Genomic DNA, 27,596 nt, shown 5'->3' with positions numbered 1-27,596 from the left:
AATCAGATTATGTAGATTATTTAGATTGAAGATCATGAGATCCAGAACAGCTAGTGGATTTACAGTGAGACGGACTTTGTTAACGTCCGACAGATTAACATCTCAGTTACCAGCCTGGTGCACCAGTCTCACGTCAGTTCATGTCTTATCACGTGAATCCGTGTTGACGTATTTCCACATCACACACATCGGTGAACTTATTTTAACCCAAACTGGGACCATTTTATAACATTTGCTCAATCACATGACAAAATTCCAGACTTTGTCCCCTCCTGCACGTCCAAAACGGACAGCAATAAAAGACGCACAATGAGCTTAAAATGGCCGACGTGACAGTTCATACGGCATCTCGTAAGTGTTGGAACTTTAATACCCTAAATTCAAAGAAATGCAGAAAGATGACGAGACGCTGCTGAGACGTCTCTGAACTTTTTCCTCAGATGTCCAAGTGGAAGCAAACTTCCTGATGAGGCAGAAACCTGCTGCCTGCCACCTTCCCATCAGTCACTGCATGACCACACGTGAAGAATGACGTGATTCATGGCAACAGACTCCCGCCACCTCACAGCAACAAACAAAGAATCAGGGAAGAAGCCACATCGTTTGTCTCTGCAGCCGCCACAGGGGTGGGGTTACTCACTGCAGCTTTCACTTCGCCACTGACCTCCAACCTCCAGACTGTGGCGGGGTCACCGCCTCTAGTTTAAAGGTCAGAGGTGAGAAGTTCAAGCAACAAGAAGCAGCACAATGTTGGCTCGCATACGGCTGAAACTCTTAGGTCTTAGACGGATACGAAACTGACTGGATGGTCAGTACAGAAGACAAACAGGAAAGCAGCTGCACGACGACGAGGCTTCAGGCAGAACAAACGTTCACTGTGAACTGATGAGACGTTTACTGACACTGAAAAGGACAAGCATGAGGATGTGAAGGAGGTCAGCGACGGCTTCCTCCTCCAGTCTGTCCTCCTGTCTGTCCTCCTGCCTGTCCCTCCTCCTGTCTGTCTCTCCATCCTCCTGTCTGTCCTCCTGCCTGTCCCTCCTCCTGTCTGTCTGTGTGTGTGTGTGTGTGTGTGTGTGAGTGTGTGTGTGTGTGTGTGTGAGTGTGAGTGTGAGTGTGTGTGTGTGTGTGTGTGTGTGTGTGTGAGTGTGTGTGTGTGTTCTGTCTCTCTCAGCGCTCGGTATCAACAGGCCTGTCGTCTGAGCTCATCTTTCTCCTCGGCGTTCTGGCTTTCGTCCACCTCGCAGCTTTGAGAGCCGTCGGTGTAAAAGTACAATACAAGTATTTCAAATTTGTACTTCAGCACAGTACTTGAGTAAATGTACTTAGTTAGACTCCATCAGTGGTTGCTGATCAAAGTGATGAGTCGGTTTATATCTTTAGTTAAAATGTACAACTTTTTGTCATGTGACTGTTTTTTCTTTACTGTACATGTTTGATGATTTTAACCAGCATCAGCATTAGTTTTTAAACTACAGTTTTTACCTTTTCTCTCTTGTTTTCTTTCTGATGTTGTTATGTTATGCAGACGCTTGTGGACGTGACCTCAAGTCCAAACGTCATTTCACGCGCTGTTCATATGTTTAAATTATTGTGTTAAAGATGTGCACACGTGTAAACAAAAGGCCACTTCAGTGTAAGGTCACCTCATTTCCTCCACACACACACACACACACACACACACACACACACACACACACACCGATGGCGACACACGAGTCGGGTCGGAAAACCTTTTGTGTCACTCAGCTACAAAGAAAACACACCTGCTGAGTCTGCGTTAGACAACCGACGGTCGTCTGGAGGCCGCAGTGTTCAGTACCGAAGCTGCCGGACACAACGAACAACAGATGACGACTTCTCATCACCGTGACAACAGAAACATCACAGCCACAGCAGAACTCAGTGCCTCCTGTGCTTCACAGTGTTGTCCAGGCATTCGTGATCCCCAGAGGCTGAATGCGATCGATCGGGTCGATGACGGGCAGAATCTGAACCTTCGTTGTGCGGGCATCAAACAACACAAAGTGTTTGACTGTTGTTAGATTATCTAAACTTACTGAGGAGGCAAAACAAGCGTTCAGGAGAGAACAAGAAAGTGCAAAATCAGGAGGAAGAAGAGCTGAAGAGAGAAAGACGAATGTAGAGAAGGAAGTGAAGATGGGAGGGAGAAGGGGGGGATGTCATTCAGGCTGGGGGGCTTCATGCTAAAGTTCTACTGGATGAGAGTGAATGAGTAGAATAGATTCTATGGAGAACTCTTGCTCAGCGTCTGTACGAAGAGAAAAAGACCACAACTGTGTCAGTGTGTTTATTCAGCGGAGAGTGGCCGGCTCGGCGCTCCGGTCTGTGGGAGCCCCGCAGCCTCCAGCCGGGCGCTGAATAAGAGGATTAGCCGAGCCCTGGGAGAGCCGGGACGTCCACAGGCTGTGGGGGTGAGAACTGGTGCCCACGCCAGAATGTGTGACAACCCCCCCTCCACTCACCCAGCGAATCCAAGCCCCTCTCCTGGTGCCAGGGGGGCGAGGGTCTGGGAGGTGTGGGGGGATGGTTTGAGTAATACCAACCGCTCAGACTGGAAGGGTGTGGCAGGTTAATCTGTGGACAGCCTGGGCTGCTGGCTTGGCATGTCGTACATCTTTAATGACAAATCTTCCACGTACAGTAAGTTCAGCTGATTTCTCTCCTTGCAGGCAGCCGCTGGTTTAATCACAGTTTAGTCATTGCTCATATTCTAAAAGCTGACATGTAAGACTGATGTTTTACTAGCCTGATAATCAGACTGAATTTAGTGAATTAGCATGGGATGTTGTCCCTGCCCAAACCCTTTCCCGTTTAAACTGTAGACTGTGCCTGAGTTGAGGCTTACAGGTAGCATTTTCAAGTCCAAACCGTAAGTCTGCCAGTAAAACACTTTAGGTTCCGCTGTTTAGCGTTAAGATTTAAGGTTCGCTTAGGTCTCTTAGCCCAAGTGAAGACGGTGGGATTTGTATTCAGTACAAGAGCCAGCTCTGCCTGGCAGGCTGAGCTCGGGGCAGAAAAATGCCCTGAAAGCTCGTAAGCCTGAAGAATGGGCCCGAATGAGCCTGAACAGCTGGAGTGTTTTACACTTCAGAGGTCTGACCACAGGCCTGATCTGTCAGCAGACTGAGAGAGAAGAGCAGAACACGACATGTCCAGCAAAGCTACTGTGCTAATCCTCCTGCACGATTTCATCTCGTATCAAGGTTGTTTTCCAGTCGTCCACTTCAGCCTCTCTCGTGGAGGACAAGTGTATACACAGATCTCTTCTGACCGCTAAACCGAGAGCTGACGTGAGCATATTTAACCATAAAGCTGGCAGGACAAACATTCAAACAAATCATTTTTGTGAGGTTCATCCACACAAGTTTTAAAGGCTTTGACAGTCTGTGTCATCCTGCTGATGGTTTGGAAGGTAAAAACCAAAGCAGAATATTCTGTAATGTAGTCTGATGAACTTATTTCTCAGCAGATCTGTTTCTGATCTGATCTGTTTTTACACTTTCTGAGACCAGAGGACCTCCGACATAACAAAACCCGTGAGTCCATCTGCCAGCTACTGCCAGAATTGTTTTTGTCAGTAAAATCTACTTTAATTCTAGTGCAGCAACGAAAGGTCTTCCAAAGCGGCTTTGAAATTGTATTCCTGCGAGATTTATACACAAACTGAGGAACCCAGTGCAAGACCACCAACAGGAAATCAAAGGTCCTCGTCACGGCGCTGCAGGCATTAGACAAACCAAAGGTCAGTTCTGCCTAACAATCCCTCCAAAGTGCTGCTGGGAGCGTCAGCACAGCGGAGCACCGGCTGTGGAAAACTCATCAGCTGAACAGAAGCCACGAGGTTGAAGTTCTCTTCATCGATCAGCCCCTCTCATCTTTCCCTTTTAACTATAAATGGCAAAAAAACAAAGGCTGTGGATTATCTGCAGGCAGACGAGGAAACATGACAGAAGCTGAGCTGCTGCGAGGGTGATTTCACATGTGCACACCAGGAGTGAAGGCGGGAAAACAGGAGCTTAACTGACATGAAAATATGACTGAGTGCTCCCACAATATTATGATTAATAAGTCCATTAAGGTGGCAGACAGCTTCTACAGTGTAGATTTCCCAACAGGGTCATGTTCCGCTCAGCCGTCTGGTGGTACTGGTTCTGTATGTCCCAAAGGTAACATGCAAACTGAACAGCACTGGACCCAGCAGTGACCCCTGAGGAATCCCACGTCAACCATCCCGGACACTAAATTCCCAAATTCTCAAGAGATAATTATTGTGTAGGATACGAGCCGGAAAGTCCCGCCCACTTCCTTTCAATCAAGATATTGTGACCAATAGTGTTTGTTTGTTTGCATAAACACCATCAAATTCATGTTTTTGTTCATACATGAAGATGTCAGTAATTTCAGTTTGTTTTCATTTCTGTTAATTAGAATTCAGCGTCTGTGAGGGAAGTTGGGTTAGGTTTGGTCTTATTATTTTTTCTTTCACTGCTGCATTTGACCATCACATCACACCATGCGAACAGGTTGGACTTGGCCTCCTCACTCACTTCTGTGTGTGTGTTCATGCACTCGTGTGTGACTTGTACCTGTAGTCAAAAACAAATGATCCGTCCCAGTGGACAACAGATGAATAATGGATCTGACCGTCTCCAGTTTCCATCAGCAGCCTCTCAGGGCTGCAGCCACCAGCTGACCAATAATAACCGTAGAGCACAGGGTATTATTACGCCCTCCAATGAGGAGATTCACTTACAGGGACCCCAGTGTACTCGCAGGCGTGGAGAGTCTCATTTCGGCCTCAGAGTGCAGCCTTACCACCTGATTATGTGACAGTGTTACCATGAAGGCCAATGCCAACACTAACAGGGCCAAAGTTTGTAGGAATCGATCACACAGTTTTTGAGATACTTCCTTCTGAACTAAAAATAACAACCTCACCGTGGTTAGAGAAACACTGCTAGCACAGCTGGGAAACATCCTGCACACCGTAATGTTTCAGTAACACAACAGATTACAGAGTGCAGTTTGCAGGATTTGGGTTCTTTAACGAATCTCACCTAAAACAACTACTGGGAACGTTTAGCTTCCGATTTCACAAAAACAAGCCTGGCCGACTGCAGATTTCATCTCAGCTTTCACCCCCTTTGTTGCACTTACACCAGTTCTCAGAGCTGACGCAGGCCATCCCACCAACACCTATTCAGCTTCTAAATGTCTGCTGGGCACCTGCCCACCGTTCACTGTGTGCCAGCCTCTGCTGCCGCCGCACCAATCTCAGCCGGGCAGCCGAAACCCTCAAACTGCCCCCCTCTGTTGGTCTGCCCGGCCGTCACCTCCACAGCCAGAGGCTCCAAACACGCAGAGAGCGACCGGGCTGCTCGGACAAAGAGCTCCCACTCACACTGACTTGTTTACAGGAAGAGGGAGATTTAAAGGGAAAATGAGGGAGGTGGAGCTCCAACACAAACGATCGCAGGGACATTTTATTTGCTTTAAATCTTTGCTGTTAGCTCCGCCAGCCCCAGATTCATGTCTGAGCTTCCCCACAGCAGAAGATAGTGATTTAGCCTAATACAAAAAACATCTGAAAGCACTAAGTGAATGCAGCATGTGGCCCATGTTGGCATCAATCAGAAGAACAAAGCAGTGGTGTGTATGTTGGGGCTGACTGCTGCTCTTGAGCTCTCATCAATCCCGTATCCCAGGGGCCTTCAGAGTCTACATAACGTGTAAACAAAATGGCATCCAGGTGACCTTGTGTTTACGGAAGCTTTACCATCAAGTGGTGCTGGAGGAAAATTCATCCTCTGGGGACCACGAACATCTGTAGATGATTTCACTGCAGTAGATATTCAGTGTGAAGTCAGTGGTCTGACTTCACAGCTCAGGCCTGTCAGGACGCAGTACACAGTGTGTCTCCACATGTAAAACAGTGTGTGATTTGTGTTCTTCCTGTCACCCACATCCACAGCTTCAGTCGGTCTAATGACTGAATTCATGTTAGCCTCAGCTGTAGTTTCAGATTAATGCTAACACTGCCTGCGCTTTTTTAGCATTAAAGTTCCACGAACAAAAAAGCTGTCTCTGCATTTTTAATCAATCCGACAGATTTTTAAATGGCCCAGGAGTTTCTGCAGGTTACACCCTGAATGCCCCATCGGGGGGCAGCGAGTTTCCTTCTTCACCCAGATTTCCTCATGTATAAAGCGTCTGTTCCAAGCGGAGCAGCTTCAGGTCCAGCAGACGTGTTTCTAATCTAATCGTACACACGGTGACGAAACAGTTTGTCAGAGGCCCAGAGAAAAGCTTCTCTAACAGAAAACGACTTAATTAAACACTGGAGCTGAATGGACGGAGGAGAGTCAGAGCCAACGCTGTATCCCACAGGAAAGACAAAGACAGAGGAAGTGTGTGTGTGTGTGTGTGTGTGTGGGCATGTTACTTATATTATACACTTCTTACAAACTCATTTACTCCTCAGCTCAGGTTTAAGAGGCTGATGTTTTAAATCACGACTGTAAGGACGGGTCACGTTGTCAGATTATTGGGTGATTCTGAGAGCTAATGCAGCATTCAAGTCATGTACGATTTCTAAGCTGCCAACTGGGGAAAACAGTCAGTAAACACTGAACAAATCCACAGATGCTGGCGGTCCAAGCTCAAACTTTAAAGTGAAGCCTATTTTAACATATTATTGTTTAATGTTATGTGAGTGAGCGGTTAAAGCTTCACAGGTTTGAAATGCAAAGCTTTGAAAATGGTTTCCACCTCTGCGTCTCTAACTGTCTAAAGTCATAACACTAAAAACATGTGAACTAACACTGTACTGTACACTGAGTCTTACACTTACATTCCTTTCAAAAACAAAACCAAAATAAAAAAGAAACTAAAAATGCATTTGAAAAGATTCAGACTCTGAAAGTGCAGATCTTCACCTGAATGTAGCATACACTTTAACCAAAGTGACAGACCAGCGTCCTCATCGCTGCTGCACATCTGAACCAATCGTGCAGGTTCCTTCAGGTGCTTTAAACGTTCCCTGAAGCTCTCTGTGTTCTCACAGACACACAGGAGCGTATTAAATCATCTGCAGCCACAACCCGCACTTGACATGAGACATAAACGCATCACCGTTTCCCACTGTGGTCGTGCTGAACGAAAGCCTTCAGAGGTTTCACACCGTTCACACTCCAGGAGGACGCAGCCAGCCTCAGCTGCTCTGTCCTTCCCAGCATGCCTTGCTCTCTGCGCGTGGCCTTCACTGTGAACACGGTTCTGTTCACCGTTCATGTATGAAACGTCCCGCCACACTCTGATCACACTTCATCTCTGATAGATGAAAGGTTGTCGGCTCGCCTGTCGGTTTGTTAGCGGAACAGTATGCCAAGAAAAGAAGAAAAAAAATACTGTGATCAGTTTGACGGACGTTGCAACTCTGAAACGAGTAACAGTTTTGTGGAAATGGCAACTATTGCAATTCATCCATCCATCCTTCCACGTTTTACACGGCTGATCAGTCTTGATTGATGATTTAAAACTGGCAGCTGCTCTGATTGGCTGCTAGGACTGAGCTGAAACTGAAATCTGCAGGACGTCCCTCAAAAGCCTGATCCACGGCTTAGAGAACAGTTCTGAGGCATGAAACGGGGCGGGCGACCTTCCAGACGAGCCTTCGCCTGGAGGAGACAACCCTCCTCTCCGCCTCTCAGCGGGACGTCCTGATGATGTCAGCGCTGCATCATCTGCAGCCAACACGCTAATTGCTTTTTCATCTGCGTGAATCCACGGCTTCAGCGTAACCAGACGATCATCATTAACAGGCAGACATTTTGTGACCGTGCCTTGGGGATGCATGACTATTTTGAGGAATGACCTAATTGAGGCTGGCAGCGGGGGGTGTGACACAGAGGAAATTATGGATTTTACACTTTGTCCTTCTTTAACCTTGACACACTTCAGCAGGTTTAGAGGGAATATCTTTATCCCAGCATGTGTCTCCCTTTGTGACATTATTGTGTTTAGTGGTTTATCGACCGAGGAATCACAACAATGATGTCTGTAAAAATCTGTAAGAAGGTCTTAATATCTGTTGAAAGACAAGTCAGTTTCCTAACTCATCTAAATTAAATTAGAGGGAAGAGACACATACAGCTGCTCATGCAGCTTTATAAGAGCAAAATTTAAAAACCTTCAAGGTATCCACATCAAAAATGTCTAATCTTTTGAAAAATAAAGTTGGCAGAATTCCTTCCTACCCACAGCCATACATGTATATTCTCACCTGTTTTATCAACGACATGTTTGGTTCCTGGTTATTTCATTTTTGCTCATTTAAACACAAACAGCTAACGGGAAAACGGGGTTGTTTCATCTCATATATTTTAGTAAAAGATAAACGTCTTTCTGGTCAGGACTGGACTGGACTGATGGTGTCGATGACACATCAGATTAAAAAGGAGTGTAAGCATACAAGCATAAAGCAGTTAAGATAAATCATTTTTAACTAACTGTACTTTGTCCTTAAATGTATCTACTCCAAAAGGGCCGCCGGCGGTCCAGATGCAGCCGTTTGGCGTGAGCTGGTTAGTGCCAGGCTCCTGCTGTTCACCTCCCCCACCAGCTGCCTCCCGTCCCACCTCCAACATCCCCCCAGCAAGCATCCACCCTGAGCTACTGCACCAGTCAACCAGCCAGGAACACGGAGGCATCCGTCTGCCGCCTGCACAGAGCGAGTTACGGGGATGATTTTTAAACTTTGGCCAAACATCTAGCGAGCGGCCGACCGACAACAAGCACAAACGTTCTGCGCCTGCGTGAGAGGACAGCAGTCGGTTAATGCAGGAAAACATACAGAGACACAAAGAAAACCAATCATTTTCCCTCTACTGTGAAATTCATGACACACTTTGATTTAGTGGTGAGAAAAGATCAAAGTTTCAGCAACAGCATCCTCTGGTCCCGGCTTCTCCACCGTTTCTACATCACTGCATCACTTTAAAATTATAACTCTCAACCATCAAACCTGAGGCTGATGTTCATGGCTCCTAAAGAGTACATCATAATGATTTTAATGACCTCCAGACCTTTGCTGTAAAACACTAAAAGCAAACAAACAAAGCCTAAAATCAACACCTCGTGGTTCTACAGCTCCACCACCAGTCAAGCTGCAGTTTCCATCCCTGTCTGTCAAAATTCATGCCACAACCACCTGAAGCTCAGCATCGTCCAAACCAGTCAGCCTGTGGTGGACTGCAAAGCTTCAAATATGGATGCTGCTGCCGCTGAGAAGCTGCAGCCTGAAAAACATGGAAGCTTCATACAAACACGTTCAACCACCACGATGATCCACACAGTTTCCAGGTGGACAACCAGGTGTGAAATCTGGTCCCAATCTGCCAATCATGCTACTGTATGAAGCCTTGAGCTTTGTGAGCTCACAGTGACCTTTAACCACCAAAATATGATCAGTTTATCTTTGAGTCCAAGTGGACATTTGAGCTAAATTTGAAGAAATTCCCTCAAGGTGAGAATGGGAACGGACATACCTGAAAACATGGGGACTCTGGCACCAGGTATCACTGGCATGGAGTCACAAACTTAAACAACTGACTTTAAAGGCACATTAAGCAGTATTCTCCCACTCAAACCAAAATAATCTGCCTCAATCATCGCTTACGATCCACCAGAAGTGTGTGATCTGCAGAGAACCTGCTGCCCTCAGCCAGTATTTTCTTAATCTCGTGACATGGCGAGAGACAGCTGATTATGGACGACACTGACACTTAGGGTTAGTGACTCCTGAATCGCTTCCTGTTACGGAACAACAGTAAAGTTGGATGGAAACTCATCTCTTTGCTCTCCTGTGGCAGCAGTTCTGCATTCAGCCACAGTGTAAAAACTTCATACAGAGTCTGGTACTCGACAGACTAACAGGATTAAACTTTAACAGTTTTCCCACGTCTCTCCCTGCAGACAAACCTTGTGGGTGAAGTGCAGCTATATTTCATCCCAAATCCCTGCCAATCTCTGTACAACAGCTCAGGTATGTCAGTGCTACCTGAGGCTCCTCCTATCCTTTCAAGGCTGTAAAAAGTCTTTTTCTGCCAAGGGCTTGGTAAACCACCACAATGTGGAGATACGCTGCTTTTTCACTGCAGTCTTTCACATTGTTCCATAAAAACAACCTGGACCTCTTTTCTGCTGTTTTTCCTTCCTCTCCGGAGCCGTGACACGGTCCTCTCCAGCTCGACCCCTTGCGACTGTTAGCTTGTAACGTCGGCGATCGAAGAATTTAAGCTCATTCTCCTGCTGCATTCAGTGGAGGCTGATCTGGATAAGAGGATCAGACCGATGTCTGAAATGTAAATGTAAATGTTCTGTAAATACTTGAAAAGCCTTGTGGAGGCCCATCGAATCCCTTTGTGCAAGGCAACATCTGCCTAAAGCGTCTCCACATTCACCTGCTTAGATCCCCTCCAGCAGCCAGTGAATGGGGGAGAAAAGTGGTGAATCGCTCCTTTTATTGAGGAGGACTTTGACCGACCCACGTCCTCCACGGAGGCCTTTTATCGCTGGCCTTTTTCTGCATCACTTTTTGGGGATTTCGCATTCAGTGGTTTGAGAAACGAGGGCCATCAAACATCCAGGATCGAAGAGAGACCACACACTGCTGAGGAGTGGAGAAAACAGGGAGAAAGTGGAGGACAAATCAAATGGCTCTCCACCAGCTACTCCACGGGGGCTCCACTTGTTCTCTGCTGCAATGGGCCCCGGTGTGAGTGGCCCCCCCTTTCAGAGGGGCTTGGGCCACCCGGATTTGCTCCGTCATCCATTACAGCATCCAGAGTGGCGGTGGGCACCGAGGAGGAGGAGGACTGTGGTGGCAGAACACCAGGTGGACACCAGCAGAGACAAGATGGTTGGCTAACCAAAAAAACAAAACAAAAAAAACACCCTCAACACCCCTCATCCCTCACCCACCCAGAGACAAGAGAGGAGACAAATGAGGAGGATTAAAAAACGTTAAGGGGGAATGAGGAGGAGGAGGAGGAGGAGGAGGAGGAGGAGGGGGCAGACAGTAGAAGGGTGAAGACATGAGGCTCTAAAAGGGGAGAAATGTGGGACAACAGGGTGACGGAAGATGTGCAGCAGCACAGAGAAGCAGTGAAAGGACGAGAGAAAACGAGAGATTAAGAGTTGAGGACAGAAGAAGGAAAAAAGGAGCTTGACAGAACAAACGCTAAAGGAGGCTGAAGAGCGAGAAACAAAGAGGAGATCTCGTCCCGAGGAAATGCACTGCAAAAAACTTCCATCCTCATCCTGTCAACTCACAGTCACACAACTTTATTTTAAATTCTAATTTGTAAAGATACCTGAGACTGAATTTTGGGAAAATGTGTATAAACTGATCTACAATACACCCAGATAATTTCTATTAGGGAATTTCTAATTTCTCTCTTGACTGAATAGTTAAATTCAATGGTTAAATTTTAACAAATTAAAGGGAGAACATCAGAAAAATAAAAACAGTTTTCATTTTTTAAAAAATGAAACTGGGGGGAAAAAGAAAACAAGACTTGAAATGTTGATACGAGTGTCTGTTTAGAGGAAAACAACATACAAGTCTTAAATACTTAACAACTGACAACTTTAGTTTATTTGGTTTGATAAGATAAAAATCACGGTGTTACAGCACTGAAAGCCACGTTTTTAGGGCTGTGCTGAATACCACTTTTGAAGCTTCAGTATGTGTGTGTTCACACACAAAAAACAGCAGGAGGATTATTTTCATTTGTGTTACTGTTATGTTTATTCGTCCCATACATCCAGAATATTAGCCATAAACATTAGCCATAAGCTAATGAGCAACTATGTGAGTGCCTGTATGGTTAAACTGAGTTCAGCCTCTGACTTAACTCAGCACTCACCAGAGGCTGCAGTTCTCTGTCTTCTCTGAGAGGGGAACTAAACTCCACACTTCAGCCTGAACAGTGTTCATTTCTGGAACCTACAACCTTAAATACTGCTAATTCATTACTTCCTCCTAAATTTTTATCAGCAATATCAGTGAAAGAAAAACACACTGCTGGTGCACAGATCCAACACCAGACGAGCAGCCGCGACTGTCGTTAATCCAACAGAGATGGAACGAACTGAGACCAAATGGCTTGTGTTTTTTACAGTGTGTGAGGGGGGCGGAGGCCTGAGAACAGTGATGGGAGACACAGAGTAACGAGGCTGGGGGTGTTAGCGAAGACTAATGAAGGCAGGAGTGCAGCTTAACCTGCACTCCATCGCTCTGTGAGGCCTCCAACCTCGAGGTGTGTGTGTGTGTGTGTGTGTGTGTGTGCCCTCCCTCATACTAACACACTGCGCTCCCACACTTCTGCTCCAGCTTCACAGTGTGACAGCGTCCTCTCCCCTTCACCGCCGCCGCCACTGGGACAAATCGCAGTGCCATCGTGCGTCACGCTTAAATGCCCCCCCCCCTTCAAAACCACCCCTCACCCTCTTCTTTTCTCTGCTGCTCTGCACCCCCACCCCCTCCTCCTCAATCTGCCCCATTACACCTCCCTTCTTTCTGTAGTTGCCCCCTTTCCTACTGTTACAAAACAAATCTCCCCTCTGACAGCATAATTCACCGGGCCAGGCCAGAGGAGGCGGCGCAGGATGGACGGGCCTCCTCAACTGACCTCCGCCGACGACCCGACTGGTTGTTTCCCCACGTAACCCCGGCCTCCATTCAGCCGAGGGCCAGTGGGAAGAAAAAGAGGGGCGACTCTGGAGGATTCAAACCGGTGGCCCCTGTGTATGCCTGAGTGAATGCCGTTGAGCCTAATACCCACTAATCTGGTCATCAAATACCCCCACTGCCACGACTGGAAATCTGCTCCTTTTTTTTTTTTTTTTTCAGACTACAAGTGAGGGGCGTCTGCCCGGCCGAAGCTGCTCTGGACCAAGATGGAGGGATAAAACGAGGGTAAGAAAAGGGACAGAAGGAAGAGGGTGAGAAACAGGAGGAGATAAAAGCATGCGTTCAAAGGAGAGGAAAGAGAAACGAAAGGTCATCTGAGGTGACCACAGCCTTTCCTCAAACAGAGGCCACACAGACTGAAGTCCCACACTGAAGTTCACCTGGATCCTGTTGTGTAGCCTGTCCTCTTCCAGGCGTCCAAGGCAGACAGGAGGTCAGGTGACTCAGGTCTTTGGAGACACCTGGAGTTGTTCTCCTGGACATATTTCCGTATATCTTAATGATCTATTTTTTCATATTGATTGTCCAAACTGTAAATTTACTAAGTTTATTCCCTCCACACATCTACTTCCTGTCTGTCCATCCAGATGATTCCTAACGATTCTTCCATTTTTCTCTTGATACTCGGCTGTGTGAATAAGGTGGACTTGACCAATGCAAAGATCTTCTGCAGTGATGTGTTGCCTGGTCTTGCTACAGGTACACATCTCTACACATCTCTAAAATGTTGTGACATAAAATAACAAGTTAGACTTTTAAGTAAACTTCAAATTCAGACGTCTTTCACTTCAGCCAGCATCCCTATTATTACCAGAGGTGTTGCACCTGTGACCACACCCAGCAGTGACATCATGGTGTACTGACACGCCTTGGAGAACACGTTTACATCATAGTATGAGTTTTATAATTTCAAATCTCACTGAGATGACTCTGAACTAACTGTTCAACATGAGTTCAGTTCATTCATATTTTTAAAGGAGCAGGGAGACTTAAATTTAAGAGCTGTGAATGTTTTCCAGTTCTGGTTGGACTCTGGTTTTTGGTCAGGTGTTTTCTGTTTTTGGTCACTGTAGATGACACAGTGTGGAGGAAACACAAACAGTGAATTCTGCAGTGAAAAGACATTGGAGGATTCTCACTTCCAGCCACAGTAGACCAAACCCGTACAAAAAGCAAAACCGTCCACCTTGTGTCACAACACTCCGTCCACTGACGTCTCCTGTGAGGAGCTCGACTTTCTGAGGCCTGAAAACAGAGCCAAGAGGAGGTGCACAAGTTTCCTCTCAGACCGCTTGAATTAGCTCATGTCAGACCCCCATCACCTACACGAGAACCTAATCTGTGACCAATATGGACAGGAGGAGACCAGCAATACTTTCCACATCTGCGTATGAGGACTGTTTTCAGACAGGCTGAGTGTCGGTCCTTCAATAAGAACAGAATACAAACAGCTCGGTCAGTTGGCATGTTTGGTGTCTGTGGTGGTGGTGATCACTACAGCCGCCCCCTGCATGCGTCTGACTGACAGACTGTCTGACTGCGACGGCCATCTGTCAGCAGACTCCCTGTTAGACAACAAGAGGCCCGGGGCCTCCATGAGCCCAGCCGGAGTGCTGGGCACGACTGGCGCTGCCCATTCACAAATATCTTTTGGGAGGACAGATGGTGCTGAGTTTTCTCCTCGTGTGTCTTTTCTCGCGCCATCAACCATTCCTGCGCTGCCTCCTCAGTGAGCTGGCACCTCCTTTGTGCCCCGACGTTTCATCAAAACAGCCCCAAGTCAAATCGGAGGAGGGCTGAAGAGGCCCAGAGTCTTTCTGCAGGTACCCAAACGTTCCAGCACAGATCCAGGCTCACTGGCCCGGGCACAAAAGGTTTCACATCTCTTCAGCTCAAACTGGCTGCGACCAGCTCCCCCCACCCCAATCTTTGTTTCACATCTCACCACCCAAAAAGATTCAACCAAGCACATCGGTGTCCTCTCTGGCACACTGCGACTGTACCGACCGGCTGGGAGGGCAACCCAGACGCTAAGGAGCTGGGAGACCCTTCCAGAGTCCCAGCTTATGTGAGATCCTGATTCATCTCCACTGACTTCTTAAAGCTCTTCAGCCCAGCAGGACAACCTGGTGGGTTCGTTAATACGAGCACTTCCTGTGTGACCAACCAAACAAACTGGAATTTATTGCAGATCGGAAAGTTCCCAAAGATATCAGTAACGTCAGGCTGAGATCGGGATAATGCGTCAAAATGTTCTTATTCCTTAAGGTAATAAACCAACGTAAAAATAAAATAAAACCACAAATGAAAACCAATTATGTCACTAAATCAAATTGTGCATCTGGAAAACTCATCACTGACAGAACAGCTACCACAGGTGGGAAGACTGAACGGTTAACTTCTACGTGGACGACGAACGTGACATGAAGAAAAGCTCCAGAGCGTTTACCAAAACGCCGTGGAGCAGGATTCAACAGCTCTGCTGTTAGAAATCAAAGGGACGAATCATCGATAGCTACAATCAATACAGGTTTGCAGTAAAAATGTACATTTATTAAAACTGACACTAACCGGTGATGGAATATAACTATGTACAATTTCCTTGAGTACTGCAATTAAGTACATTTTAAAGGTACTTGCAGTACTTTGTACTTTCTATTTCCTGCTACTTTATACTTCAACTACTTTGTGAGTGATAATATTTATTAGTTGTACATTCATATTACTGTGTTGATTGGCTGTTACTCGTGACGTGTGACCAATCACAGTGAGGGAGGTCGCAGTCAGAGAAAGGAGGCTGTGACGTTTCACAGCACGTCTCAAAGTTACTGACTTACTGAGCCTTTGTGGAGAAACTGAATGATGTTCTTTAAAGCCTGAGGTGTAGCAGAGGTGGAGGTTAGGGGCTGGTAGCAGCGATCACTCTGGCCCCATGATGTGACTGCAGGACCAACACAATCACCTCTGAGACACACGAGCTCAGCCTCACATCTCTGCTGGTTTAAACATCACCCTGCACTCTTCAGACAGGTCACCTCAGCTACACCTGAAACAAGCTGATTTACTGCTGCACGTCTCACACTGACAGCGACAGCAGACATCAGGGCCTTCTGACAGTCACGTGGTCATGTAAAATGCTTCAGGAAGGGAACTCAAACAGGTGCATTAGTTTCTGTTGTTTTCTACAGTGATGGTCTCTGTTTCCGAGAGGCATTATGGGATCACTGCTGTTCATGTTGCCAGATCTTGAGCCTCCGACACCCTTAATAAGCCAGTCAGACTACCGTGTCCAAACTTCTCTTTTCATGCTTGACAGCTCCGGTTTGGAGCCGATATGTGACGCCCTGCGCCTCCCAAACGTTTTAATCCGCGGTCCCAGCGACCCGCAGAGGAGCAGTGACGCTGATCATCACTAAACACGGGACTCATCTCGACCCAGTCCGAAAATCACCTGCGTTTTGGATTCGTTTCCAAAGGCGCGCGACGCGTTACGCGCTGCAGGTTCAAAAACGGTTTCCAGGTCTGACCGAAATATAAAACACTCAGCATACACGAAGCCTTCCCCGGTTTTTGGTTCGGACAGGGTTGCCTTCACAGCCCACCTGACGCTGCTGCGCAAGTTGGCACAGCAAGTTGAAAAGCACCAGGTCTTCATACAGTCTGATCTGAGGGTTTCTGCGTCACGCGAGGACAAAACATGAGGGGTGGCGAGCCTTACCTTGGTGGCAGATGAGGATGAAGGCAGCAGCCAGCAGCAGCCAGCAGCTTGTAGGCTCCATGTTGGGGGGAAAAGCTCGCAGATGCGGTGAATAAGCTGATCAAACTGTGCTCTTTGGGGAGGAGGTCCCGGTCGGCCCGCAGCCCTCACAGCTCCATGCTGCTCGCCGCTCTCTGCCGGTCTGATGTGGTCTTGGTGCCGTTACCGTGTAGTACAGATCCCGGTGCGCCGCTCCGCTCCGTCCGCTCTCCTCCACACGGACTGACTGACTGAAGAGGATCCGCCAGACTGAAGCTGTGCGCCGCCCACAGCCCGCAGCCACAGCGGCCTCACTTCCTCCACACAGAAACCACAAGTGACACCGAGCAGCTTGACTGACGTTATTTAGATGTTAACGTCTGCTAAAAGTTTATTCATTCACTTCCTTATTTATGTTTGTTGTTTGTATCGAGGCAGGACTGACAGGAGGTCAGCGTTAGAGAAAAGTTTAGAGGGGAGGAAGATGAGGAAAAACAGGAGGCACAGAAGAATGAGAGAAGGAGAGAGCAAAGAAAGATGGAGGAGAAAGGAGGAAAAGTTAAAAAACGAGAACCTGAAAAAGTATAGTTTATACAAAAAACATAAGAATGAAAATAAGAAAAGAGTTGGGAAGAAGGGAAATGGAGGAACAGGAGAAAAGGAGTAGAAAGAAGAGAAAGATGGGAACACAGAGGTGGATGATCTCGTCTTCTCCAAGTGGTTTCAAGTGGTCTGACTGTTCTGACTTTATGTGATGTGCAGGGCCGGATGAAGGACAGGGCCGTTAACTGTGGGCCCCTTATCGATCCCCACGCCTCTTATTATAATATCAACTGAAATATTAAATATTTTCACCAAACAACAGTGTGAAAACAATATGACAAAATGAACTGCGTGAACCACATGAATCATGAAATGACTCACCTGACTGTTCACCTGCCCGCTACTGTGCTGCTTCGGTTTACTCAGGAACCAACGTGGTCTCGTGGGATGACGTGCACGACCTTTGTTGCCTTGGTCACATGACCTGCAGCTGTAGTTTGGTTAGTTTAGGCATAAAAACTACTGGGTTTGGTTCAGGGAAAACATAAGGTAATTCACCTTTGACTTTTTGGTTTGTTGAAAGTCCTGCATTTGTTTCATCCATCAACCACCTCGATCTTCATGTGAAGACTTTCTGGCTCAGTTTCCTGTTCTGTTGCTGGACGACGCCCTGTTGTTTAACCCACACAGAAGACCGACGGTACGACAAACAACAACACAACTCTGAGCTCCACAACGCTTTAGCTAACACTGGGCTAACTTAGTTTGTCACTGCTATCTGAGGCCACTCCTTCAGGTCATCTTCTCGTCCCTCATTGCAAGGCAGAGATATGATAACATTATCTCATTTACCCAACGTGTGACAAGTCGTATTCATTCGTTCATTTGCCTTCCGAGAAAAGCTGCGCCCATCATTAGGAATAATCATGGATACAAAACAATAACAGCAAATAAATCAATAAACAGCAGAAGCAAGTAACCAAAATGCTTTTTTTAAACCAGTCATCAGTTAGCCTCCTCATAATTAAAGTAAGAAACCAAAAAACTTCACCTGAAAGTGATATTCCAGAAGACATCATCAGCTGCCGATTCTCCCATGAGAACTTCATGGGCGGCGCAGCAGCCTGACGACAGCAGGGAGTCATTAATACAACGTGAGGAGTAACTGAGTGAAACAACTGAGAGGAGTGTCTTTTTGTTTTTAAGTGTGTGTGTGGACGGGTTCACCAGGCTGCCGACCTCCTGACCCCCGAGAGACACGTCCACCTCGCACTGAAACGGAGACCAAAGCATCAGCAGTGACCCAGAAATCACAATTCACTCTGGGAATGTGGAACAAGTGTGTGTGAGAGAGAGTTTAGTTTTATGTCAGCTGGGATCACAGGATGTAACACTATCTACTGAGTTGGTTTTGGAATTTCAGACCTTTAAGACAAAACCTTTAAGTTTCTTAAAAAGAAGCAGGAGCAGTTTAACATTTTGATAGAAATCATCTTCTCTGTTTTCTCCACTGTGGGCAAAGAAGCTGGAAATCAGCTTCATTTCTGTGTATCCAAAGAGTCTGATTGGGAGGTGGAGCCCACACACCCATCTGAGCCAATCAGGAGCAGCGCTCAGCTGCCAGTCATGACGTTTCAGTCCCTTTTCATAGCATCAAATAACTAATTAAAACCAAACCGATCAGAAAAATGAAGACTTGAACAAACATCAGCGTGATAAGAACAACCTTAAATGCCAGAAACCATCTTTAGGAAAGATTTATTTGACTTTGACTTGAATTTTTAGCTTGGCCCATTTGCTCACGTGTAGGTCGCGGGGTTTATGTGCTGTACTGCAGCCAGCCACCAGGGGGCTATCCGGATGTTTTGACAACAAGACCAAGGCTAACATAGAGCTGAACACTGGTATTGTCACCAGCTAGCTTAGATGCTAATTGTTAAAAAGTTTTGAGAGTTAATACTCTATCACACCCTGGTGGTGCAAAATGTCCAGGCAGTCTTTAAAATGTCCTGGTTTTGTCAGCTGAAGTGGAAAATAAACAGTTGTCTTTGTTAGAAAGTCAGCGCTTATGCATGTCATCTGAGCATAATCTGATATGTATTGTGATAATGTTTATGTGATTAAACAAACAAATGTAACATTTCCATAGGTTGAAGAAACGTAGAATGCCAGTATTTCATTCTGGTAACTGAACTGGAGTGACAAAATGGAGAAAACGTTCTTTGACTTGGCTAAATGTTGACCGTAAGAAAATGAAGGCCGAATGGAAGAAAAGAAAACCCAACAGGAAACTGAAGAGGTGAACCTCAGGAAAAGGTCACCCGCTGACGGCGATTTTCTCATCACAGCTTTGTTCCTCGATGCAACATGGTGCCGTTGTTTCCTCACAAGCTAAACCCTCAAAAAACTTTTAAGTTTCCCCCCCAGCTCAGTTTCAACCACTGGCTCAGATTTTTTAACCTCACAATAAACGGACCACACCACCCCCTCCTTTATCTGAGTGAATATATTAGCATAATTTACTCTGGATTATCTTTAATTTATGCAGAAACTGCTTTCCACTTGTTAGGTTGAATGTTTCCAAGGGGGCTAATAAAATTAGTTGTACTCCCACAGAGCACCCATTCAGGGATTTTTTTGGAAGCTTTGGGAGAGCTTTCCTATGAATCTCCTACAAACTGCACTGATTTTTCTCCACAACACGAGCCTGCGACCTGACGGAGTCTCTGGAGGAAGCCTAACAGGTCAGAGAGCGAGACAGATTTACTCACAGTGTCCAGCCCACGAGGTCCAAGCGCAGAACTCCGAGCAGATTAACAGGACGAACAGGTCATCGATCCTGCACAGGGAGCAGACGGAAACTGATGGATCAACCCTGAAGTGAAGGTGGTGGACGGAGCAAACGTCACCCTAAAACAACATAATAACAACATGATAACTTGTCCAGTAGCCTAACGTTTGGTTTGGCAACTGCAGTGTAAAGAGATGGAAAGTCGGCACGTGCAGGAGGTTTGGGTGGTGGACTTTCTCTCTGGAGACCAACATTCATGTCCCATATGAAACCAAAATTCAACACTGACCTATTTGAACTGCCCGTAAGCTAACGTACATAACTTGTGTCACATACATAACGTTACTAAATGCATTTTAATCCAATCATCTTTTCCTCAGCTACATAAACTGCAACTGTATGTCACGTGACCATAACAACAAAAACATTCAAAGTCACCTGCCTTCATTCCTTCCTACGCATCCAAAGGTCTAAAAAAAATAAATAAAATATGAATGGCGTCAAATGATATGCAAAAACTTTAATGTGGACAGAGTTCAATGATATGCAAAAAGTTTAAAATGTCTGTAAAAGTGGTGCAGTATTCATGCAGTATTCATGCAGTATTCATGCACCCCCCCAGGAGATCATGTGGCTTTGGTGACTTAGCCAGTAGTTACTGAAATCGCTTTTCCTCTCATGGGAACAAACCTTCATGTTAGTCAAAAACAAAAGGCAAAATTATAACTCAAGCTGTTCTAACATCCAGTACAGTTCACAGACTGACTTCCTGCTTCAGTTCATTTACAGCTGACCTGCTTCGTTGTTTAGCTATCAGAACTTTTTGCCTTCGGGTTCACAGGACAATTCGCAGGTTTTCCATCTTTGTTTCAACACTCACTGAAGAAAGTTGTAGTCAGTTTCCTTTTACAGTCACACAGAAAAAGACAAACAACCTGTTTCAGATCCGCAGACGGGTTCCACCCTCAGATGATGTTACGTGGGAAAGAGCGTCGGCCATTGAAATGAACGAACAACAAATCCCCAGAGTGAAGGTTCCCAGAGCGTTTTTCAGGACATCAGATAAGCACATCCACTTTTTATTGTTGTTTCTAACCTTTATTTTTACAGAGATGCTTGTCTTCAGCTCTGCCCTGATTCAACGTAATGCAGGTCAACACATTCACACAAACAAGCTAACAGTGAGAGCCCAGCATGAGGAAAGTACAGCAGAAAAAGTCTTAGTCTCAACATGCTCAGTGCGACAGTGTGACGTATAAAATAAGAATGTGAAAAGATGCAGCCCAGACCCCCGAATGTTGGCAGCGCACATTTCTGGAAACCACAGATAGGAGAAGGTGGTGGTGGTGTTAGATGGAGTCACATGGTTGCCAAGTGATGTTGGTGGTCTTGTTTTGCCAGTTGATCAACGTTCCAACCCTTACATATGATCATGAAGGATCAGCCATGATGCTAAGGGATCAGGAGCCTCCTCGGTGCCTCCCTTTGGAGGCTCTCCAAGCACATCCAAGGAAGAGGAAGAGGAAGGTCAAGGGAAAAGGGGAAGAGACCTCTTGGTAGACCCAGAACTCATGAGAGGGATTTCATATCCCATCTGGACTGGGAGCACTTAGGAATCCTCCAGAAGCTGCTGGAAAACACTGCTGGGGAGTGGGACATCTGGAGTACCCTGCTTAGCCTGCTGCCACTGTGACCAGACCCCAGGTAAGTGGAAGAAAGTGGACGGACGGCTGCGTGGACGGACAAAAGGTATCTGTATATCTGCATCTTGTTTTGTAACTGGGTGAAGTGCCCCTCAACAGCAGCGGTGGAGTTGAACTGTTGTCAGGCTGAGGATAATCTCCCCCTCCTATCAAAACATGGATTGAGGTAATGAGGTCATGTCACACAGAACACACTGGGTGTCATTAAACGCCCCCCTCCTCTCACTGCCAAACCCACTGCATAACCACCCTCTCCCCCCGACAGAGAGGTCAGAGGTCGAGCTCTGGAGCTGGTAGCAGTCAGGCAGGTTCAGAGCCCTCTGGGGATCCTGATCGAAGCCATGCGGTGTTTCTGTCACGTCACAAAGTGTCAGACCCGGCGGTCGATCACACGGGTCAAGTTCAAAACATCTGATAGAGACATCAGCTCAGCTCAGAGGACAACAGACCTGGACCCGCCATCCTGCAGACGTGACTGCTGAGTTCGTCACGTGTACTCAGTCCGCTGCACGAACTCCATGTTCAAATGTTTCACAGTTTAAACAACAAATCAACTTGAACTTGAAACTTCATATATTTGTGAGTCATTTTTAAAGATTTACACTTTCAGCTGGAGCCAGTGGAGGCAGACAGGAAGTCAGAAGGCACTGAGAGATTGGCGGTTCTGGTTGTGTCATGGGATTTGTTGACAATAACAGAACTATGCTTTGAGGTCACTGAAACTCTCCAGGAAATAAATAAGTGCAGCAGTTCCCAAACCAGACTCATATGTTTGTCTGATGTGTCTCACCGGAACCTGAAACAAAACAAATGCACCAGTAATTGAAGCAGAAATGGACTAGAGACATAATGCATATATAGAAACGCTCAGAGTAACTGGAAGTCTGAAACAACCGTATGAGCGTGACTCCTTCTGTTAAGTCTGCATGTTTACTTTCAGCCGAGGTCTTGTTGATTTAGGTGATGGGAACCGGCCGCTCGGCGCTGCCTCCACTTTGATGTTTCCTTGCCATTGTTGGGTCGGCTCTGAATCGCAGCCGGCTGGTTGGTTGTTTGGTTGGTTGGCAGCCATTGAACCTTTGCAAAGATTAACTGTTATTACCGGCGTCTTTGTGCGTCCGGGCTGCTCTCTGCATACCGGCAGTAAAACAAAACGCTCCTCTTCAGCCTCTCCAGTGGAGGAGGCTTCAGAAACCAGCAGGTCCGATTCACTTTTATCTGCACACTGAGGGGAGTATAAGAGCACTAAGTGGTCTCTCAACTGACAACAAGTTCCTTTTTAGGAGAGAAGAGGTCCGATATGCACTGTATTAGCATCGGCCATCACACACTCACAATGGAAAAACTTTCTATTCTGGGACAGACGGGGTCACAGATCACCTTAATAAAGAGGCAGGAATGTGTTGAGCCACTTCAGCGTTCACTTCAGCTACACGATCTCTGACTCTCCTCCTACAGCCTCCTGCAGCACTAATGAGCTTTGCATTCAGGCGCTCATTCATGCAGTCCTGCCTGGATTTAAAACACATGGTGAGTTACACGCCGCAAACACATGTGACCTCCGACCCCAGCCGCACTCCGCAACACGCGGTCAGGACTGCTGCGTCGAAGTTCTGCGCTGAAGACAGCAAGTCATTTTGTCAGTTTACAAAAAGCATAAATCAGAGCTGTTCAGCCTTCACCTGAGGTCTACCTGGAAAAAGGTAAAATATTATGATGAGCGAGTGTTAATGATGTACATGAAAATGATCCTGAAACAAACTGTATTTGATTATGAACGGCAGATGTGACCAAACTTTTCTTTAAATAACAATACATTGATTTCTGTTGACATCATTACTGGCTTGCTTGTACTTAATTCATCACTAATCTCTGCTACAATGAAACAAAGCAATATAATAGAACACATTATTAGATGTTATTGTATAAATAAATTAAAAAGTCCATAATATGTGTTAATGGATTTGTCAGTATTTTAGAATAGTAAGAAATTAGTTTTCAAATGTAAATTTCTTTCTGCGGTGCACCTGTGTTCAGCCCACTCACCTAATAACAACATGACAGGAAGCAGCTGGGAGAAGGGAAGGTGAACTGAGCGGTCAGCAGTAAAACAGGTTTCTGTGTCGCTCACAGAAAACTTCCAGAGATCGATTCTAATTATCTTCAGGAGGTTTGTGGACGCAGTAAACAAATGTTTGACCAACTGGAGCAGATGGAGTTTGACCGTGGAATAAAACCGGGAATCCAGGCCTGTTATTATCTGAACATGCCAAATCATTGCGGCAAACAAGACCGAAGACAAATCATGGTCAAAAAAATAAATAAATAAATAAAATTGGAGAAAATTAAATACAACACAGTTTTACACTGCACAGTTTCATTTTTATAAGTATGCAGGCCCATGTTTACTGCTGTTTTCCACTTCGCTGTAAAGCATGGCTAAGAAAAACAATAACGTTAGTGGTGATAAACTCATTTATACTGAAAAGAGCAGTAGAAACCATTTTAAAATTGGTTTTAGGCAGTGAAAACTTGAAACAAACCAAAACTATTGCCATATGTTTTTATTCTTGCAAGCAGCTAGAACTACAATATATAGACAACATCTCACTATTTTATGCCCAAAATAATATAATTTCTAATTTCTAATTATTATCCATGTAAAGATGATGGCCACTTCTGTTTATAATATCAGGATGCACCACATTCTGGCTGCATTGTTTGTACCTCACAAATGTCACCAATAACCCAAACGTTGACACGAGCAGTTTGTCCGTTGGCCAGCAGGGGGAGTTCGACGTTCTTCTGTTCTCAGTGTGTCAGGCTCAGTTGTAAATGATCCATGAATTCCTCCCAAACAGTGATTTTTCAAAGCAGTGTTGGCTTTTTGTGAATAAACCTTCCCACTGGTCCAAACGGAGCTGCTTCTGGCGACTCTGAGCACAACAGAGCCACCTGACAGAGCCGCCAGCCAGCAGAAATTCACCTCAATGCCTCCCGAAAGCTGCTTTATGTGTGTCCTGCCGGCAGCAGAGGGAGGAGAGGGGAGAAAGGCCTTAAAGAAAGAGTCTGCGAAATGCAACTCCCAGCTGTAATTCAGAGTTTCCTAGCAACATGCTCTGCGAAATGAAACCCAGGGCTCCGTAGACCTCTGCGGATTTCTCTGTCGTCTTCTTATTGAACACAAAGTTTTAGATACAGGAAAGTATTTTTTAAAAAATTGCTCACGTTCCTCTACGTGTTCGTAATCTCTCGAAACTCACATCCCGCCTAACACACACACACACACATTTCTCCCTCAATGAATTTCCAACAGCAGCATTTCCAAAATGATTTGCATGTGATCTTTTTTCACTGTAATCTCCCTCCCTGCCTCAGACCTGTTGAATCCTAAACTTCATGGCTCCCCCATTCTGCCCTCGCATAAAAAGAAGACAAAAGCATGAATGCATAATTAATATAGTGAAGCTGCATTTTTAAATGTTGCTGGTCTTCAAAGTTGCCCGGGGGTATTGTCTCTCGGTTCGGGCCGGCTGCTTCCGATGGCAGAGCTTCATTCAGGTCTTTCTGGGGCTCGAGCTCTGCAGAAGCACCGGCAGACAACAGCTCCAAGCTCGCCTCTTTTCTCAGGGTGTCTGCCTGCACAATGGACTTCCTTAGCCTGCACACAAAAGGGGCTGGCGCATGAAAAAACACCCAAATTCAATGGCATTCCTCTCCACAATGCGCTCAGAGAATATGTGCTTGTCTCGCTCTTCTCTTTCAGCACTGCAGGGTGCTGTATTAGGATGATGTGCAAGGACCAGGAAGTCATATGTTCCCAAGTCAAAATGAAACAAGAACTGTAAAGGTGAGCATGGAGACCAAAATGACTTCAGTTCAGGTGTGATGTTCACCAGCTCAGTTTACTGCTAAACGCATCTGAGGCTGATGAGAAAGTCTGGCTTTCTGAAGTTGGACAAGTTAAAACGTTTCACATTTTCATGCCAGTCCTTAATACCTCAAAGTTCACGGTGGCTGAGCAGCGAATCAGTCTGAACAAACTTGGTCGAGGTATTGATGGTGCTGGCTTGTCTTCTTTCTAACCCTCTGAAAGGAGTGTTGGTTGGCTGCTTTGATAGTAAAGAATTGTAATAGTAATAATAATACTAATCTTTATTTATATAACACTCTTCAAAGCAGATGTTACCAAATGCTTTACAAGATGATAAACACAATAAAGTAATAATAAAAATAATAAATTAATACAATAAAATAAACCTTAAACCTGAGCAGTACTTACAATTCTTGTTCCTCTACTTAAATCTTATTGTCGCTTCACTTCCTGGTTCAGACGCCATCTTTTTTTTGGTTCTGTTTCATCACAGAGAAAAACAGGTCCAAATCCTGCTCCACGTGGTCATTAGTGTTATTAGTGCATTAGTGGTCTCAGTGCTCAAGGTGTCGGCTGCCGATGCTCCGTCAGCGTTCTGAACTGCATTCGCTTCTTATTGGTTTGAACGTGTGATTCTTCTTCCTCATCATATCTGACTACCCACTGATTATCCACAATGCAACTCAACCGTCAACAGCTTGATAACTGATGCTGGTGTGTTATGCCAGTAGTGGCTAATGAAGCCAGAAGCTGTTAGCCTGTGACTTGGATTGTTGAAGCTCACCTTGCAGGGACCAGCTTATGTCCCCAGAAGGGCGTGGGGTCCCCACAATGTGGTGCATGAACAGGTTGTTGTTTTCACAATCCACACTGTTGCTGTGAGGAGGGGTGAGTTCGGAGCTGGAAGTTGGTGGGGTTTGGGAGGTTGCTCCACCATTGTCAGGTCCACATTGAGCACCATTGGCAAGCCAGCCGGGAGCTTACCATCCTGAGGCTACTGGAAGCCATAAAGGGCCACAACGAAGGGAGAATGGAGCGATGAACGTCACCAACACCCGCAGCCTAATCCTCCTGCCCTGTACATCTGCGCCAGGCTGGTTTCAAAAGCCAGATCCCCCCCTTTTTTCTTCTAAAATCCCCCTCCTCCTCATCATGCACCACCTCTTTTCTTTTCCTTCACTGTTATTCTGCAGCAGAAGAAAGACAGGCTTTAGTAGTGGCCCATAGTGTCACACAGACACAAGACCTGAGGCTGCCAGTCATCAAATGGAAGCTCTCTCTGGGCTTTTCACAGCACTCACTTTGCTCATGTCGATGCGGGAAAAGAGGGGGAAGCTCTTATTTTAGCACGTGAAAAGGCTCCAGACGAGGACACGAAGGTCAGCTCTTCACAGAGGACACAAGTGACTTTCAAAGCCAGTGTTTCGCTGAGAGTAGTAGGGAGCATTTGTCGGGATGTTGGCATCATGTTTTAATTGAATCTGACTGTTAGCAAGTTTCTAAGGGACCCAAACAATCTTATTATGAAAACAATCCTCTGGGATACTGCTGAAGTAAACCAGGGATGAACACGAAAAAGAAAAGGTCGAATGGCTCGTTACACGCTGCTGCAGCCATCGGGACTATGCTGAACTTTAACACAAATAAATGTTAATAAAGTATTTTTAGAACTGTGAAATAGAGAACGTCAGAGCTGCTTTCATTTATCAACTGGTTGACACAAAAAGACCAACCTGAAGGTCCACACAAAATTACGTATGCAAGTGCATGGCTCACCCCCATCTTTTTCAGAGCCGGAGGGAGAAAATCAAAAATTATGCAAACTTGTCACAAGACCTTTTGTAAATGACCCCGCAAAAGGTTCATTATTTTAGGTGAATTTCCTTATTAATATAAAGGTTGATATGCATTCTATTTTTGATACTGCATTAATGTTATCTTATTAGCAGTAACTTTGGTTAATGTACAGAGGAATCATATGCTTTTCTATGCACTGTTGAAAGAGGAACTTTTATTTTGATAGGCTTGATGTCGGTCTACTGCGCATGCTACAGGAATCTTTCGGTTAGGCTACAGCGCTCATAAGAGATAGTCACATAGTGCAACCTGAGCTAATGTTTTCAGTTTCTGACCCGTAATGAGGCACAAACTCTTACGGTGGTTTTAGTTTA

General features: G+C 45.8%; 1 protein-coding gene across 4 annotated transcripts in view; it reads right to left on the bottom strand.

Moving 5' to 3' along the window:
- ptprz1a (protein tyrosine phosphatase receptor type Z1a) overlaps positions 1 to 16,862 on the bottom strand; it is a 61,222-nt gene extending 44,360 nt beyond the window's left edge. For 2 of the 4 annotated variants that reach the window (XM_046393648.1, XM_046393649.1), the window contains exon 1: positions 16,497 to 16,854. In XM_046393648.1, coding sequence (XP_046249604.1) covers positions 16,497 to 16,557 — 61 coding nt within the window. In that variant the 5' untranslated portion in view covers positions 16,558 to 16,854. Of the gene's footprint in view, positions 1 to 16,496 lie in introns of all 4 variants that reach the window. The other 2 variants (XM_046393646.1, XM_046393645.1) reach the window with 2 other exon arrangements.
- Between the last annotated feature and the right edge of the window lie 10,734 nt (positions 16,863 to 27,596).

The sequence above is a fragment of the Scatophagus argus genome, chromosome 7, assembly GCF_020382885.2.
Source record: "Scatophagus argus isolate fScaArg1 chromosome 7, fScaArg1.pri, whole genome shotgun sequence".
NCBI classification, from domain to species: Eukaryota; Metazoa; Chordata; class Actinopteri; family Scatophagidae; genus Scatophagus; species Scatophagus argus.
Note: the sequence above shows the minus strand (reverse complement) of the source record. Positions and strands in the feature narration are given on the sequence as shown.